The sequence below is a fragment of the Siphateles boraxobius genome, unplaced genomic scaffold (genome assembly GCF_051911475.1).
Source record: "Siphateles boraxobius isolate OS27281-9 unplaced genomic scaffold, OSU_SipBor_1 85, whole genome shotgun sequence".
NCBI lineage: Eukaryota > Metazoa > Chordata > Actinopteri > Cypriniformes > Leuciscidae > Siphateles > Siphateles boraxobius.
The window spans coordinates 225,211-245,360 of record NW_027509214.1 but is presented as its reverse complement, the minus strand read 5'-3'; the positions used below and the strand labels follow the sequence as shown (position 1 = coordinate 245,360).

Here is a 20,150-nt window from a genome sequence, read left to right as displayed (position 1 = left end):
CTTCCCTGCAGACCTCAGAGGTCATCATGTTCTTGATAGGACAGAATGTCGGTGGTCTCTTATATCAACCGTCGAGGAGGCCTGAAATTGCGCCCTCTCTCTAGACTGGCACATCAGATCCTTCTGTGGTCCCAGGATAAATTTCTCTCTGTTAGATCCATTTATATTCCTGGGGCTGATAATGTGGGACCAGACATCCTGTCGAGGCAGGGGCTGAGGCCTGGGGAATGGCGGCTCCACCCTGAAGTAGTTGAGCTCATATGGAGAGATTTTGGCCAGGCGGAGGTTGACGTGTTCGCCTCTCGTGAGAACACTCACTGCCCGCTCTGGTACTCCGACATCCAGCTCCTTTGGGCCTGGATGCCATAATACAGATGTGGCCGAGGTCACATTTGTACGCTTTTCCCCCGATCGCTCTGCTCCCTGGGGTTCTATAAAGGGTCAGGAGGTACGGTGTAAGCTTACTCTTGGTAGCCCCGTACTGGCCGGTCCGAATTTGGTTCTCGGACCTTATTAGTCTCTTGGAGAGTCCTCCCTGGCATGTCCCTATTAGGAGAGATCTCCTTTCCCATGCCGGTGGTACAAAATTTCATCCACGGCTGGAGTTATGGAGACTATGGGTCTGGCCCCTGAGGGGGTCCAACTCGTAAATAGGTGCCTTTTCCACCGAGGTGGTTAGGTTATCCATTCTAGAACCCCACTCTACTAGGAACTAAATATTTGTTAGGGACGGCATTGAACCCAGTTAAATACTGCCCACTGACTTCAGTACTGGCGTTTCATCCTGTTCTCTAACGGGATCGCCCATTCACGTTTAGGGCCTTTGTGGCGGCCCCAGTGCCCTTCGCAAGCCTCTAGGGTGAGCATGTACGGACATTCCCACTAAAAACTCCATGTTCCTGTAGATTGGAGGATGAATCCTGTTATCCAGCCTAATGGCATCAGGCTGACGGGTTACCCCTGGCACCCATCATGTCCAGTGGATGAGTTATATTAGAATAATCTATTGAGTGTTGCCCCCTCTTAATTAATGGCGTGGGAGCCACTCTACCTTATTTCTGCCTCGGCACCGAGGTGCCTGTGGGCAATATCATGATTCTTCGGGTATTCATCATATAAGAATCTATTTGAGTCTGCTTCCTGCTCGTCCTGCTCCCTGGAAGAGCGGTGGTGCTGCCCCCTCTTACATGATGACGTGGGAGCCACTCTACCTTATTTCTGCCTTGACACTGAGGTGCCTGTAGGCAATATCATGATTGTTCAGGTATTTATCCTCCATCGCATGTGTCGGATGGTCAAGGTCATAGCCTCGGAGGCCCCTATGTTAGGCCTCGGGCTGGGAGGAGTCAAATCTATCTAGATATGTTTCAAGGGCTAGGAGCTATCCCCCTTTTTGTCAATTAGACAGTTGTTTATCTTTGGAAACCTCTCATAACTGATGTACGAGGTGCGTCTTGGCCTTCACCTCCAATCTTCAATTCCTTTACTGTCTGGGGTTCCCATCCATGGGGTCCGTTGAGCCCCTGGCTCCAGACCTCCCCTTCTTACACAAATCTTATGACAATCTAGGTTGGATCTACCTTCTCATTCCTTTCGTCTGTGAGTGTGCCAGATGCTTCACACCAGGGCGTATTCTCTCAGTGTGGCGCAGTGGGCATTTCGTTCCCCAATGGGTCGATTCTCGACGCAGCGCAAGTTCCCTCGAAAGGGAACGTCTTGGGTTACGACTGTAACCCTCGCTCCCTGAGAAGGGAATGAGACGCTGCGTCCCTCGGCCACACTTTTCGGGCTCCTTTGAACGACTTGCTTCGACCAATCAGAAGCTGACGCTGTTATGATCCGGCGTCCTTTTTATAGCTTCCGCATCGCCATCACATGCGACGTCACGAGTGACGTGATTACGCTACGCCAATCAAGATTGAATAGTTGACTTCAGACGCTTCATGCCAAAGGCATTCCCCAATGTGTCGATTCTCGACGCAGCGTCTCATTCCCTCGAAAGGGAACGAGGGTTACAGTCGTAACCCGAGACGACTTCAAGCCTTCTATAACTTGTTTGTTCATGGCACGATGTTTCTCCGGGTTTCCACGTCAGCGCTGTTTGATCTGATATTGTTTATAACAGAGAATTCTGCGTTGAATCTGAATGTTTCTCACTGGATCTCCAGCGCTGATGTGACGGTGTCGCGTGACCGAGATCGGCCCGCGGCTGGCGAGTGGCTCGAGGCGCTGCGCTGTCTATTATTGGTCCGAACTATTAACCGGTCAGTGAAGCAGAAATGAGTAGCGCAGTTTCTTTCCGCTTTCATTTCGTTTCGTGAGTTTCATTCACTCACACTCTCTCTCTCACACACACTCACACACACACACACGTACGCGTCTGAAGCGTGAGCCGGGCATGTGCTGGGCAGATCCAGCGCCGGGTTCTCTGAGATGTTGATCGCCTCCTTCATGGCCGCCAGAAGCCCGTGTCCTCCTTCTCCTCTCAGAGCCGGTCCGAAACACTCGGGTCGACGGATCAGGAGCTTCACCACCACACTCGAGTTCTCCTCCACACTCTCACCTGCACACACACACACACACACACACACACACACACACACACACACACACACACACACACACACACACACACACACACACACAAACACACAGTTTAACATGTGCAAGGGTGCACATACACTGCCAGTCGGAATCATTACAAATGTTTTTATGTTTTTTAAAGAGTGTGTGTGAGTGTGTGTGTAAGAGAGTCCAAATGTCCCCACAATGATAGTAAAACTTGAGATTCTGTACTTTGTGAGACTTTTGCTGGTCCTCACATGGAATATTGATTAATAATAAATAGTGATGTAGTACCCTTCAAAGACTCGGTCTTGACTCGGACTCGACCCTTCAAAGACTCGGTCTTGACTCGGACTCGACCCTTCAAAGACTCGGTCTTGACTCGGCCCCATCACAAGTTATGGGGGAATAAAGTTTTAAAAGATACTGAATTTGAGTGTATTGTCAAAATTTTTAAAATTGGGAAATATTGGAAAATGTTATAAAGTAGCTAAGCCTACTAATTTAGACATGCCACTAGAAATTTTTAATTTGCTCTGCATGTCCTAACTATGATTAAAAAAGTCAGGGTGGGCTTAACATGTTGATGACAGAGCAGCACTCTTGAAGCATTTTAGAAAAATAGGCAGAAAATGATGCATGTGGTAGGGATTTTTTTAATGATAGTAAAAGCATAGTCCATATTAAGACGTTAAGACTGCTCCTCTAAACAATTCCCAATCTAGCTTAGTCTGTAGGCCTAACTGTTGATTATTAACTGGGGTGATATTAAATCATGAATATCAAAACTGACATGTCGAGACAAAATCTCGACTCGGACTTGCTTTCTTCAAAGACTCGGTCTTGACTCGGACTCGACTGTATTTGAAAACCAACAGACTCGGTCTCGACTCGGACCTTCAAAGACTCGGTCTTGACTCGGACTCGACTGTATTTGAAAACCAACAGACTCGGTCTCGACTCGGACCTTCAAAGACTCGGTCTTGACTCGGACTCGACTGTATTTGAAAACCAACAGACTCGGTCTCGACTCGGACCTTCAAAGACTCGGTCTTGACTCGGATTCGACTGTATTTGAAAAACAACGGACTCGGTCTCGACTCAGACCTTCAAAGACTCGGTCTTGACTCGGACTCGACTGTATTTGAAAAACAACGGACTCGGTCTCGACTCGGACCCTCAAAGACTCGGTCTTGACTCGGACTCGACTGTATTTGAAAACCAATGGACTCGGTCTCGACTCGGACCTTCAAAGACTCGGTCTTGACTCGGACTCGATTGTATTTGAAAAACAACGGACTCGGTCTCGACTCGGACCTTCAAAGACTCGGTCTTGACTCGGACTCGACTGTATTTGAAAAACAACGGACTCGGTCTCGACTCGGACCTTCAAAGACTCGGTCTTGACTCGGACTCGACTGTATTTGAAAACCAACAGACTCGGTCTCGACTCGGACCTTCAAAGACTCGGTCTTGACTCGGACTCGACTGTATTTGAAAAACAACGGACTCGGTCTCGACTCGGACCTTCAAAAACTCGGTCTTGACTCGGACTCGACTGTGTTTGAAAAACAACGGACTCGGTCTCGACTCGGACCTTCAAAGACTCGGTCTTGACTCGGACTCGACTGTATTTGAAAACCAACAGATTCGGTCTCGACTCGGACCTTCAAAGACTCGGTCTTGACTCGGACCCGACTGTATTTGAAAAACAACGGACTCGGTCTCGACTCGGACCGTCAAAGACTCGGTCTTGACTCGGACTCGACTGTGTTTGAAAAACAAGGGACTCGGTCTCGACTCGGACCTTCAAAGACTCGGTCTTGACTCGGACTCGACTGTATTTGAAAACCAACAGACTCGGTCTCGACCCTTCAAAGACTCGGTCTTGACTCGGACTCGGCATAGGCAGTCTCGTCCCCATCACTAATAATAAATAGTGTTTTTTTTGTTATTGTAAAAATGCAGAAAGTTTTATTTAGGGGTCAGGTTAGTGTGTGTGTGTGTGTCTGTGTGAGTGTGTGTGTGTGTGTGTGTGTGTGTCAGTATGAGTGTGTGTGTGTGTATGTGTGTGTGTGTGTGTGTGTGTGTGTATGTGTTTGTGTGTTCGTGTGTGATGGGTAGGTTCAGGGGTCGGGTCTGTGTGTGTGTGTGTGTGTGTTCGTGTGTGTGTATGTGTGTGTATTTACCGTTGACAAACACAGCGAACCGCAGGAAGGACAGGTAACGCTCGCCCTCGATCGGGTTCCAGCCAATATCTGGATATCCTTTGACCAGGAGCATCGGACAACTCTGCAGACCACAGCCAGCCAGATACGTCACCACCTGCACACACACACACACACACACACACACACACACACACACACACACACACACACACACACACACACACACACACACACAACACAGAATCACACCAGCATCATAACACACAACATGTCGGATGCTCAAATGAACAGATTAAAGGTGCAGTCTGTAAGAATGACAGCTAGTGGTGGAAAAAGGTACTGCAGTCCAAATTCAAAATATCAGAGATTGTTGTTTCCTCGTCCCCACCTCCGCGGACTCGACGCTCACGCGGGTTGCCAGTTTGAGGACACAACAGGAACGAGCACAATTGACAACGAAAGCCGAGGAGACTTACACACTGTAAGTTAATGAGTTGATTTATCCACGTTTTATGCTCTCATTTATTATAGAGATTTTTAGATGGAGACCGAGGCTTTTTAGGTTATTAGACTGTAAACACAACTTGAAGGTATTACAGTGTAAACACACCTTGATGATATAATAGTGTAAACACACCTTGATGATATTAGAGTGTAAACACACCTTGATGATATTATAGTGTAAACACACCATGATATATTAGAGTGTAAACACACCTTGTCCAGGTCAGGCTCCTCCAGCGCGAGCGCTAGACCGTTGTTGTCCATCACTGATGAAGCCGCAACATCTAAAGGAGTGGATCCTCTCATGGCCGGAGACGCTGTCAACGCAAACACACACACACACACTCACATGGACTGCTCAGGAAACGCAAACCATGCAGTAAATCATAAAAATGTTAAGGGTAAATCATTTTATAATAAAAACAAAACACTTATAATTAATAAATCGTAAAAATGTAACATTGAATAATTTAAAAATAAAAAATAATACTATAAATTAATTAAATCATAAAAATGTAAAATTAAAATTAATTAATACTTTAAAAATAAAAACAATTAAAATAAAACACTACTAAATAATAAAGACATAAAAACAAATCATTTGAAAATATAAAACAAAATCAAACACTTCATTAAATCATAAAAATGTAAAACTAAAATAAATCATTTAAAATGAAAGTAATCAAAATAAAGTACTTAATAATAATAATTAATAAATCAAACATTTAAATTAAAAACAGTAATTTTTAAAATCTAAAATAAAATCTAAATAAAAAAATACTAAAAAGATTAAATATTTTATTTGTTCTCATGCATGTTTGGGACTTTCTGTGTTCAGTAGTAGATGCACACACACACTCTCTCACACTCTCTCTCTCTCTCACACACACACACACACACACACACACACACTCTCTCTCTCACACAAACTCTCTCACACTCACCCAACCCCACGCTGCTGTTCTCCAACAGGTAGCTCAGGTGGACCCACAGTGCACACACTCACACAGACACACACACACACACACACTCACACTCACACACACACACACACACACACACACACACACACACACACACACTCTCTCTCTCTCTCTCGCTCACACACACTCTCTCACACTCACCCAACCCCACGCTGCTGTTCTCCAACAGGTAGCTCAGGTGGACCCACAGTGCACACACTCACACAGACACACACACACACACTCACACACTCACACACATACACACACACACAAGGCAAGGCAAGGCAAGGCAAGTTTATTTATATAGCACATTTCATACACAATGGTAATTCAAAGTGCTTTACATAGAAGAAATTAAAATAATCAAAAGAAATCAGAATAATTAAAACAGTTTAGAATAAAAGATAAAATACAGAAATAATCAAATGAAATCAGAGTAATTAAAACATAAAATAAAATACAGTGCAAACATTCGGACGAGCAGTGGCACAGTGCTCATTCAGTAAATGCACAGCTAAACAGATGTGTTTTGAGTCTGGATTTGAATGTGACTGTAGGAGCACATCTGATCTCTTCTGGAAGCTGGTTCCAGCTGCGGCTGGCATAGTAGCTAAAAGCAGACTCGCCATGCTTAGAGTGAACCCTTGGTGTTTCTAGCTGATGTGATCCTAATGATCTGAGTGATCTGTTGGGTTTATATTCACTGAGCATATCTGCAATGTATTGAGGTCCTAGGCCATTGAATGATTTATATACCAGTAATAATACTTTAAAATCAATCCTATATGTAACTGGCAGCCAGTGTAAAGACCTGAGGACTGGTGTGATGTGTTCATATTTTCTGGTTCTGCTCAGAGTTCTGTATGAGCTGCAACTGTCTTATGGTGTTTTTGGGAAGGCCGGTGAGAAATCCATTACAATAATCCACCCTACTGGTGATGAAAGCATGCACAAGTTTTTCTAAGTCTTGACTGGAAACAAAGCATCTAATTCTTGCAATATTTTTCAGGTGATAGTATGCTGATTTAGTTATTGCTTTGACATGACTACTGAAACTAAGGTCTGACTCCAGAGACACACCCAGATTCCTGACTTGATTTTTAGTTGTTTGACCCCTAGACTGAAGGTATGCGTTCACCTTGAGAACTTCATCTTTGTTTCCAAACGCAATGACTTCAGTTTTGTCTTTGTTTAACTGAAGAAAGTTTTGGCACATCCAATTGTTTACTTCATCAATGCATTGGCAAAGGGAGTCAATGGGGCTGTAATCGTTAGGCGATAGGGATAAGTAGAGCTGTGTGTCGTCTGCATAGCTGTGGTAAGCGATTTGGTTATTTCTCATTATTTGGCTCATTGGGAGCATGTACAGGTTGAATAGGAGTGGCCCAAGAATTGAGCCTTGAGGGACTCCGCATGTCATGGATGTCCACTCAGACTTATGGTCTCCTATACTCAAATAATAACCTCTGCCTCCTAAGTATGACCTGAACCATTTTAGGACTATCCCAGAAAGCCCGACCCAGTTTTCCAGCCTGCCAAGAAGTATGTTGTGATCGACAGTGTCAAATGCAGCACTGAGGTCGAGTAGTACCAGCACTGATAATTTGCCTGTATCAGTATTTAAGCGAATATCATTATTATCTTTATGAGCGCGGTCTCTGTACTGTGGTGCGGTCGGAAACCAGATTGAAAATGGTCAAAGTATCCATTCGAGCTTAAGAATTTGTTCAGCTGATTGAACACAACTTTTTCAATGATCTTGCCTATGAAAGGAAGATTTGAGATTGGTCTATAGTTGTTTAATAAACACACACACACACACACACACACACACACACACACACACACACACACACACACACACACACACACACACACACACACACACACACACTCACACACTCACACACTCACACACACACACACTCATACACACACACACTCACCCAACCCCACGCTGCTGTTCTCCAACAGGTAGCTCAGGTGGACCCACAGTGCACACACTCACACACAGACACACTCACACACACACACGCACACACACGCACACACACACTCACCCAACCCCACGCTGCTGTTCTCCAACAGGTAGCTCAGGTGGTCAAACATGGCCTTCTGGTTCTGCCGGCTGATGCGACAGAAGTAACACAGGAAGCGACAGCAACTCGCCACCATCTTGGGGAAGGCGATCTCCTGTTACACAAAGAAACGTCAGTGCAGGAAAACAAGAACATCTTATACTGATGTTTGTGTCTCTCACACACCTGAGACTTTCCTCCTCCCAGGACGTTCACCATCACCTCCATGACGGTCTCATGCATTCCCAGCACTCGCATCAGGTTTGGATGCTGGTAGAACACCTTATTATTCATGATGTCGCTGAGACACACAACACACACATTAAACACACATGCCGATGGGTTAGTTTCATGCCAAAACACATTTATCTCTGAATCTTTTCATTTCATTTTCAACACCAGTTCACGGAGAAGCTCTTTTTAATTCTTTGCTTAGAGGTAAAAAGAAGTTTGAAGCATTAGCAGCGATTTACTGTTAGCAAACATCCTGACGCCGTCCACACAGGGGTTAAAGTGGGCCGGAACGGTCCGGAACTGTGTTCCGGCACCTCAGATAAATTATTAAATAAATAAATTCATTAATCTCAACGAATCTCGCTGGTCCCGAGATCTACCGACTGGCCGACCAACCTCCCTTCCTCCCCGCTGAACGCGAGTGATTATAAATGCGTGAAATGCACTCACGGTGGTTTAGCGCGGTAAAGATAGTTTAATGTTCGATATTTCGCCGGACATTGTTTTCCCTTGCCACTGTTCTATAGGGTCGGCAGTCTTACAAAGATATCAATAGCAGGATTAGTTTTAACTAGGGCTGGGTATCGAGTTCGGTACTTTTTAGGTACCGACCGAATTGCCTCGATACTACGGAGTATCGAAACATGTCTTGTTTTTCGGTACCAAGTTTCGGTACCTAAGTGGTTAATCTCGTCAACGTCAGTGAAACAATAAACATGCAGCATGATTGGCTGTGGCGGGAAAACACTAGTTTACGCGGCTGCCCAGAGACGACGCTCGTGAGGCTGTAGTGTGTGTGTGTGTGTAAGCGTCCCAACCCAGATAGATGGAAAATATGTGGAAATGATCAAAAGTGTACCAATGTACCCGACTCGATGCCATAAGCACAAGATGCAATATTTTCGACAAGATAATTGCTGCCAAGACCGGCAACACGGTAAATCTGATAAGGCACTTAAAAGCGCACAGAATACACTCGAGAGTAGAAAGTTTATCCGCCTCCGACTGCAAGAACTGGAGCGCGTCACATATAAACCAAGACTCAGCGTATAGGATACTTGCCTCACAGCGATGGTAGCAGTCTTTTTTACTCCTAGCATTGTACTTTGAAATTTGTACATACACCAACACAATCTTTATCCTACACGTCAACGATTCAGTCAACAATATTATTTGTCGCCACCTACTGGAATCTTTAATAAAATAAACTATCTGAGTGGATTGAAAATGCATTTACCCGTGTCAAACTCCATTTGAGCTTGAATTTTGGTAAAATGTTAATTAACACACACACACACACACACACACACATAAATCATCGCTGTCGGATGGAAGTCTTGTATGTCCAAAACTGTTACTTTTCAGGAAACGAAAGAAAACCTGTTTTAAGTTGATTCCTGCACATCTCAAACCCTAAAGTTAAATCTATTAAAAAGTCTGCATGCGATAAAGTTGATTGAAACATTTGCCCCCCCTGAGAGATTTTGCAGGAGCCGCCACTGTATACAATAGATTTCAATTAGAATTATTTCAGTTTCTACTATAAAGCGTCTCTCCAGTGTGTTCATGTTTTTCCTCGCGTGTGACCTCGACAGACTGAACAGAAGAACTGAACCGAAGAAGATCTGTGAAGACCCACTTATTACGTCACATGGTTCCAGACTGCGACCTAATGGTTGCATTTTGAGGCCTTTGTTCTTGGCGGTGCAACTACATTTTGTTAGAGTTTGCACTGGTGCCACCGGAGAGCTGCCTTTTCTATTGCATATGAGAAACAGCAAACGAAATGAAAGAGCAATGAAACCGGAAACTACTGATATAATAATATACTGTATATAATATACTGTATATAGACCTTATGTAGCCCCGCCCCTTTTCAGCGCTGCGCTCGTTGTCTTTTGTCTTCGGGTTTGTATTTTCACAGCGATCCTGCGTATTTATGAATGAACGGATCGTTTTAAAATCCTTCCGGTCTACTGACATTTGTTAAGACATCTGCTTTAAACATTACAATCCTCATGATAACTTTCGTTAACTTTACATTAAGTAAATCCACTTCAAAAGCTAATTACTCCTGGACAGCAATGCCATAGAAATATACAGAGCGATCGCAAAAACGGAAGTTCAACGACAATAATCTAAAGATGCTGCGCTCGTTTCTCTGCCGCATAAGGGCTATAATATACTGATTATACTATATACTTACTAACTTCTCTTTCTTTCTTCTTTCTTTCTAACTAATATTTATTTCATTCTTTTTTCTTTCTTTCTAACTAATCTTTCTTTCTTTCTTTTTTCTTTCTTTCTAACTAATCTTTGTTTCTTTTTTCTTTATAACTAATCTTTCTTTTTTCTTTCTTTCTAACTATTCTTTCTTTCTTTATAACTAATCTTTCTTTCTTTTTTCTTTATAAGTAATATTTTTTTCATTATTTTTTTCTTTCTAACTAATATTTCTTTTTTCTTTCTTTCTAACTAATCTTTCTTTCTAACTAATCTTTCTTTTTTCTTTCTTTCTAACTAATCTTTCTTTCTAACTAATCTTTCTTTTCTTTTTTCTTTCTAACTAATATTTTTTTCATTTTTTTTCTTCCTTTATAACTAATCTTTATTTTTTCTTCCTTTATAACTAATCTTTCTTTCTTTTTAACTAATCTTTCTTTTTCTTTCTTTCATTCTTTCTACCTAATCTTTTTCTTTTTTCTTTCTTTCTTTCATCCTAATCTTTTTTCTTTCTTTTCTTTTCTTTTTAACTAATCTTTCTTTCTTTTATTTTTTTAATGATTTAATTTTCTTTTAATTTTAATTTTATGATTATTAACTAATCTATTTATCTATCTATCTCTCTGATGGACTGTATTGCCTTCAAACTTTCTGGCTAGGCTTTTTCAAACCAACTTTTTTATATATATACTATATTGCAGGAAAGAATGTAGATGCATTGAAGGAGTGTGGTTGGCTGGTGTTAAAAGCGGCAAACGGCAAACATAACCCATTAATAGATTATCTAGAACTTGATATTAATATCCTTGAGCAAATTCTTCAAAGCAGGAGGTGTTGGTGGTGAAAGACACATTTGACCAAATGCATAAATGTAATGGTTGGAGCGCACCCTCACCCGAGGCCGTGGATCATCAGCTGCTCCTCCTCTTTCCCCATGCGTACGCTGAGCAGCGAGCGGATCTGACCCAGCGACGCCAGCAGGTTTATGGTGTCGTGGACCGAGGCGGCGCTGATGCTGTAGGTCTTCCTCATGGCTCTGAGAAGCTCCCCGATGCTGTCGTACTGGCGTCTCAGCAGACTGAACATCACGCGCACCAGCTCCGGGTCCTGGATGTGTGTCTCCTGAGCCCAGCTCACCATCGTCTGAGAAATCAGCTCCTTCAGGTTCGCTTCACACACACACACACACCACACAAGAAGAGAACACACACCAGAGGACCGTGAGAAGCGTTTATACCAGCAGTTCCCAAAGTGGGTGCCACACACTGTCAAGTCAAGTCTCCTTCATTTATACATCGCTTTTAACAATATGGACTGTTTCAAACCAGCTTTACAGGGATAATAGCAAAACTCGCAACTCGGTTGCTAGAGTGTGATACATGATTGCATACAAGCCAAAAAACATGTATGCACGATGTTCTGCTGTTGAGATATGGCTTATTCATGATGTTCAGGTGGTTGCTAGGGCGTTGCTAGGGTATTCTGGGTGGTTGCTAGGCGGTTGCTATGGTGTTCTGGGTGGTTGCTATGGTGTTGCTAGGGTATTCTCGGTGGTTGCCAAGGTGTTGCTGAGCGGTTGCTAGGGTGTTCTGGCTGGTTGCTATGGTGTTGTTGAACTTAAACAGCCTAAAATAACTATCCTACCATATTAATAACCTTTTATAGCATAGGCTATTTTTAAAAATATATCAAAACACCAACATATGAGCATGTCCACGCGAATATAAATAAGCGAAAAAAACAAAGATATAGGCCATTTTAAATATATGTCAAGTTTAAAGTGCTCGCTAAAGCCGGCACACGTGTCCCACGCGACACAGTTCCATGCACAGATATTTTAGTTTCATTTTTTAAGTTATAAGGTCAAGTTTGACCAAAGCAAATGAGAAACTAAAGAAGTTGGTTATTCTTATTTAAAGTGTTGTGTCAATCTTTAAATGTGTTTTGTTCCAATGATTCCCACATAAAGTAGCTAATTGGTTCAAATCACTTACTGAAACAATCATCGTCATAAAACACACTTGTGTCTGTTAACAATGAGTTGATAGTTTTAACGTTCTTGTTTACTTCTTTTTTTTTTGAAGATCTGAGGTGAACTGTTAGCCTGAGGTCGTCATACTCAGATTCTAGTCAGAATGTGAGTCTGAAACTGCTCCATTGGGCTGTGATTAAGGGGCATGTGTCAACCGAACCAGGAAATAAAAGGCCTCTGCACTCAATTGGATAGACCTACAACCAATCAGAGCAACGGAGTAAGTGACGTATGTTGAGAGATAGATTAAAGTTGATAGATTAAACTTTTTCCGAATCCCGTAGTGTAACAGCGCAGCGCTTCTGTGTTGTACGTCACACGCATCACACACATGACCAGCGTCGGCCAATAGTGAGCCTTCGTGTGACGTAGCTCTACGCAATCACACTACGCTAACTCACTCGAGGCCCACAGAGAAGCACATGAATAGTTGAAATAAAGTCGTTATTTTTGTTTGTTTTTGCGCACAAAAAGTATTCTCGTCGCTTGATAAACTTAAGATTGAGCCACTGTAGTCACTTGGACTATTTTAACGATGTCTTTAATAACTTTTCAGGGAACAAGTTTCAATCCCTCAAGAAGCCTATGGAGGAGTGATCCAGCTCTCAGATTTAATCACAAATATCTTAATTTGTGTTTCGAAGATGAACGAAGGTCTTACGGGGTTGAACAACATGAGGGAGAGTAAATACTGACAGAATTTACATTTTTGGGTGAACTAACTCTTTAAATTACTTTAGCTAACTGTGATTTTGTATACATTTCTGAAATACATAACTTAGACAGTTTCCTCTAATAACAGATCACTGTAAACTGTAATGTGGACTCATGCATATTCTGTAAAGCTGCTTTGAAACGATGTGTATTGTGAAAAGCGCTGCCTGAAGTCATGCGTATGAGCTCATGAATGTTTAAAATCCATGTTTTGAACAAGCATTTTGACACGAGCAGCTTTCTAGGATAAACCCTTAACTGTTTGAGTGCATGTCATTACCACATATCCGACTCATATTTAAAATAAAATTTTATAAGTTAATTAATTAATATTAATTAAAATGTAATTAATTAATTAATAAAAATAAATAAAAATCAAATAAATTAAATAAAACATATTTTTTAAATTAATAAAGTAAAGTATAGTAAATAAAACATAGCACATTACACAACATAACAAAATACTCTGTGCTATCCGGCTCATATTTCAAAATAAAATAAATGAAAATGAAAATATAAAAAAATATTAATTAAAATTAAATTAAAATTGAATAAAATAAAAATAAAAAATGAATTAAATTTAAATAAAATTGAATCAAATGAAATGTAATTATATTTAATAAAATTTAATTCAAACAAAATAAAAAAGTAAAATAAATAAAATAAAATAAAACAAAAAATAACATAACATAACAACATAAAATAAAATAAAATAAAATAAATAAAATAAATAAAATAAATAAAATAAATAAAATAAATAAAATAAATAAAATAAAATAAAATAAAATAAAATAAAATAAATTCGTCTCAGTGTGGTTTAATGTGCGCAGAGGAATCTGGAAGAGCTGAGCTGAAACTCCTCCAGACTGTCAGACTGAGGCCAGCGTGCGCGAGCTCTTTCTCAGACAGCGGCAGAAAGACTGTCATGGGCCTTAAAGGAAAGTGACTGATGGGGAAAAAACATGTCAGAAGAAAAAAAGTGTTTTATAGACCAGCCAATCAGAGGCAGCGCTGATGAACGATCCCGCCGAGACGTCACAAAACACTGAGCTCAGGAGACACACACCAAATGTGATTGAACCTGTATGTGTGTGTGTGTGTGTGTGTGTGTGTGTGTGTGTGTGTGTGTGTGTGTGTGTGTGTGTGTGTGTGTGTGTGTGTGTGTGTGTGTGTGTAAAAATGTGATGAATGTTTACTATAAGGGGAAAATCAACATACAGTAGAAGAGCAACTCTCATGGCTAAAACCTTGAACTGTTTAAATGAATCTTACTAAAACATGTCCAGGTCAAAATAAAATAAAATAAAAAATATATAAATAGAATGTGAACTGCATAACTGCTACAATAACGATCCTCTAAAACAGGAAGTTGGTGCGGTGACCCAGAGGTCTCAGTTTTGCTTACAGGGAGCAGTCTGTTCTTTCTCTGTGGGTTCAGCTTCAGATTTCTGCGGTTGACCTTTGATCTTATAGATCAGGGCGAGTAGACGACCTTTAATAGACGTGTCCTGATGCTCCTCGTCCTCTTCCACTGGGATCCCTGCAGAGACACAGTCATTCTCCTGACCGACACACTTTACCCACAGTGACATCACTGTCTCGTCTGAAGCTCCCCAAAGCAGAGCTCATTAATTATTTAAAATCGGAGAGATTCAGCGAACACCAACGTCCTCTCCAGTCGCACCGTCAGTGAAGTTCAGCATCACTGTGTTTCTGTCACAAGCTGAGCACTTAACTTATGCACAAAATTGCAATATGGCATAAAACATTTGCGATTAACGCATTATTAGAATTGATGTGCATCTCAAAATTTGCATAAAAAAGGTCGTTGGATGCATGAACTAATCCAGATTCCACAACAGGGATTCAACATGACTTACACTGCTTTAAAATAAGACTAAAAAAGCATTAAGTATAAGCTGAAACAACAAAAAATCAAGATATTTCTCATTTTAATTCGCCCCATAAACAACTGTTTTTGAACTGGACTCAAATGGTGTTGAAAAACATTGATATATGAAGAAGCCTCATGTTAAGATTGTGATTTCTAGAGCTGTAAATGTCAGTAAAAGAAGAACATTCAGTACAACTTTACAATAATTAGATAATGTGTAAACTAACAATGAGCAATACATTTGTTTCAGTGTTTATTAATCCGTTAACGTTAGCTAATAAAAATACAAATGTTCAGAATGAATTAATGTCTGCTCAGATCCATTAAATAATAATATTTAAAAATGCAACTTTTGATTTTAATAATGCATTAGTAAAATGTTGAAATTAACATGGACTAAGATTAATAAGTATTGTACATTTTACAAATGTAAAGTGTCACCGAACATTCAGCTTCTAAAACATCTAATGTAATTATTTTTATTTTAACACTAGAAGTTCAGTTAAACCATCAAAATATGAGGGAAATATTTAATTTTTTAAATGAGGGAAGTTTTTAATTTTACTATACAAAAATATTGCAGAGAAACAAAAAGCTGATAGGTTTAATAACATAATAACATAATCAGTTATTAATATTTCATTGTTGTCTCTCTTTTTTGCATGTGTTCATGATTTCTTTGTTTGACAGGCTGGACAAAAATGATGCAAAAATTGGGATTTTGGGACTCCAAGCACAACTCTGCATATGATTATATGTGTATAATAATAACTAGCTGTGCGGAGGAACTGACCGCAGTGCAGTCGCAGCTCTCCGTGGAAGTCGTACAGCTCCTCCTGAATGTCCTCGGGACAGGGACAGTCTTCACCCATGTTGAAGTTCAACAGCATGTTAATCTGAAAGAAACAGGGGTTTATCGAGACCATTGAAGAGCCCCTGCATGTTTACAGCTTTGTGTTCGCACCGCAATTTCTGTAAAATCTACCAGAATAGCTTCTATTTTTGACTGTAACACCTTTTTGCCGTTCAATCTTTAGACAATCTGCTTTTCCACTGCTACATAACTGTAATAACTGGTGATATAAAGAGCTGCAATTCCATTAAGAGTTTTATATCACTACTGAAATCCTTTCTGATTGCCACTCAAGTCTGTACCCACTGACACTGATGTGGTGATGGTGTTTTTGTGTATGTGTGGGGGGAGTGTTAATTGTATGTTTTTAAAAAATAAAAATTATTTTATTTATTGTACTCTGCCAGGGGACTAGAGATGTAGATTAGCCTGAGGCTGATTCTGGCACAATGCATCAAATTGTAACATTTATGTTTGAAATTGTACATGGTCCCTAATAAAATAAATTAAAAAAAAAGTGAAGACCTGAACGAGTAAAAGAGTGACTTTGTTTTCAGATAAATGCACATAATTATTCCCGCTGAATGTTTAACAGCTGTTAGCGCTGCACGATTAATCGCGATTTGGCAAAGACTGTGATTATTTTATGCAGTTTGTCAGTGAAGCGGATGATCGTCAGTAAATGCTCCATCTGAACACCAGAGGGCGTCTCACACACACACACACACACACACACACACACACACCCCTCAGAAGTACGAAATCCCTATCTCTGTATCTGAATAAGCAGAAGATTGAAACGCTTTGATGAAACATGAGTAATAAACACAGACTGCAGTATTCTGTGTCAGAAGCTCATCATCTCACAGGAGGAGCTCAGCTGTCCTGATGAAGTGAGTCTGGAGGAAAAGCGTGTTATTAAATATCGTCGTTTGTTGGACAAGAGGTTCATAAATGCATCTCATGTCTGGAAAGATGTTTGACGCGTGTTGCTTTTTCAAATGCACGTTATAAGCGACTCAAACTCAGTGCTTTCAGAGGGAGCCGCGTTTACTGAGCCGTGCTTCACTGACGAGCTGCTCATTACTAATAATCACTGACGAGCTGCACATTACTAATAATCACTGACGAGCTGCTCATTACTAATAATCACTGACGAGCTGCACATTACTAATAATCACTGACGAGCTGCACATTACTAATAATCACTGACGAGCTGCTCATAACTAATAATCACTGACGAGCTGCACATTACTAATAATCACTGACGAGCTGCACATTACTAATAATCACTGACGAGCTGCACATTACTAATAATCACTGACGAGCTGCACATTACTAATAATCACTGACGAGCTGCTCATAACTAATAATCACTGACGAGCTGCACATTACTAATAATCACTGACGAGCTGCACATTACTAATAATCACTGACGAGCTGCACATTACTAATAATCACTGACGAGCTGCACATTACTAATAATCACTGACGAGCTGCACATTACTAATAATCACTGACGAGCTGCACATTACTAATAATCACTGACGAGCTGCACATTACTAATAATCACTGACGAGCTACACATTACTAATAATCACTGACGAGCTGCTCATAACTAATAATCACTGACGAGCTGCACATTACTAATAATCACTGACGAGCTGCTCATTACTAATAATCACTGACGAGCTGCACATTACTAATAATCACTGACGAGCTGCACATTACTAATAATCACTGACGAGCTGCACATTACTAATAATCACTGACGAGCTGCACATTACTAATAATCACTGACGAGCTGCACATTACTAATAATCACTGACGAGCTGCTCATTACTAATAATCACTGACGAGCTGCTCATTACTAATAATCACTGACGAGCTGCTCATAACTAATAATCACTGACGAGCTGCTCATTACTAATAATCACTGACGAGCTGCTCATTACTAATAATCACTGACAAGCTGCACATTACTAATAATCACTGACGAGCTGCTCATAACTAATAATCACTGACGAGCTACACATTACTAATAATCACTGACGAGCTGCTCATTACTAATAATCACTGACGAGCTGCTCATTACTAATAATCACTGACGAGCTGCTCATAACTAATAATCACTGACGAGCTCCACATTACTAATAATCACTGACGAGCTGCACATAACTAATAATCACTGACGAGCTGCTCATTACTAATAATCACTGACAAGCTGCTCATAACTAATAATCACTGACGAGCTGCTCATTACTAATAATCACTGACGAGCTGCTCATTACTAATAATCACTGACGAGCTGCACATTACTAATAATCACTGACGAGCTGCACATTACTAATAATCACTGACGAGCTGCACATTACTAATAATCACTGACGAGCTGCACATTACTAATAATCACTGACGAGCTGCACATTACTAATAATCACTGACGAGCTGCTCATTACTAATAATCACTGACGTGCTGCTCATAACTAATAATCACTGACGAGCTGCTCATTACTAATAATCACTGACGAGCTGCTCATTACTAATAATCACTGACGAGCTGCTCATAACTAATAATCACTGACGAGCTGCTCATAACTAATAATCACTGACGAGCTGCACATTACTAATAATCACTGACGAGCTGCACATTACTAATAATCACTGATGAGCTGCACATTACTAATAATCACTGACGAGCTGCTCATAACTAATAATCACTGACGAGCTGCACATTACTAATAATCACTGACGAGCTGCACATTACTAATAATCACTGACGAGCTGCACATTACTAATAATCACTGACGAGCTACACATTACTAATAATCACTGACGAGCTGCTCATTACTAATAATCACTGACGAGCTGCTCATTACTAATAATCACTGACGAGCTGCTCATTACTAATAATCACTGACGAGCTGCTCATTACTAATAATCACTGACGAGCTGCACATTACTAATAATCACTGACGAGCTGCACATTACTAATAATCACTGACGAGCTGCTCATTACTAATAATCACTGACGAGCTGCTCATTACTAATAATCACTGACGAGCTGCACATTACTAATAATCACTGACGAGCTGCTCATTACTAATAATCACTGACGAGCTGCACATTACTAATAATCACTGACGAGCTGCACATTACTAATAATCACTGACGAGCTGCTCATTACTAATAATCACTGACGAGCTGCTCATAACTAATAATCACTGACGAGCTGCTCATTACTAATAATCACTGACGAGCTGCACATTACTAATAATCACTGACGAGCTGCACATTACTAATAATCACTGACGAGCTGCTCATTACTAATAATCACTGACGAGCTGCACATTACTAATAATCACTGACGAGCTACACATTACTAATAATCACTGACGAGCTGCTCATTACTAATAATCACTGACGAGCTGCACATTACTAATAATCACTGACGAGCTGCTCATTACTAATAATCACTGACGAGCTGCTCATTACTAATAATCACTGACGAGCTGCACATTACTAATAATCACTGACGAGCTGCTCATTACTAATAATCACTGACGAGCTGCACATTACTAATAATCACTGACGAGCTACACATTACTAATAATCACTGACGAGCTGCTCATTACTAATAATCACTGACGAGCTACACATTACTAATAATCACTGACGAGCTGCACATTACTAATAATCACTGACGAGCTACACATTACTAATAATCACTGACGAGCTGCTCATTACTAATAATCACTGACGAGCTGCACATTACTAATAATCACTGACGAGCTGCACATTACTAATAATCACTGACGAGCTGCTCATTACTAATAATCACTGACGAGCTGCACATTACTAATAATCACTGACGAGCTGCACATTACTAATAATCACTGACGAGCTGCACATTACTA

General features: G+C 40.7%; 1 protein-coding gene across 1 annotated transcript in view; it reads right to left on the bottom strand.

Moving 5' to 3' along the window:
- LOC143731046 (ryanodine receptor 3) overlaps positions 1-20,150 on the bottom strand; it is a 260,828-nt gene that overhangs the window by 125,670 nt on the left and 115,008 nt on the right. Inside the window, exons 39-46 of the mRNA XM_077221685.1 lie at positions 16,174-16,276; positions 14,892-15,026; positions 11,636-11,909; positions 8,470-8,584; positions 8,266-8,398; positions 5,454-5,557; positions 4,755-4,890; positions 2,377-2,563 (exon numbers count right to left, since the gene is read on the bottom strand). Of these exons, the coding sequence (XP_077077800.1) occupies positions 2,377-2,563; positions 4,755-4,890; positions 5,454-5,557; positions 8,266-8,398; positions 8,470-8,584; positions 11,636-11,909; positions 14,892-15,026; positions 16,174-16,276 (1,187 nt within the window). The remainder of the gene's footprint in view (positions 1-2,376; positions 2,564-4,754; positions 4,891-5,453; positions 5,558-8,265; positions 8,399-8,469; positions 8,585-11,635; positions 11,910-14,891; positions 15,027-16,173; positions 16,277-20,150) is intronic.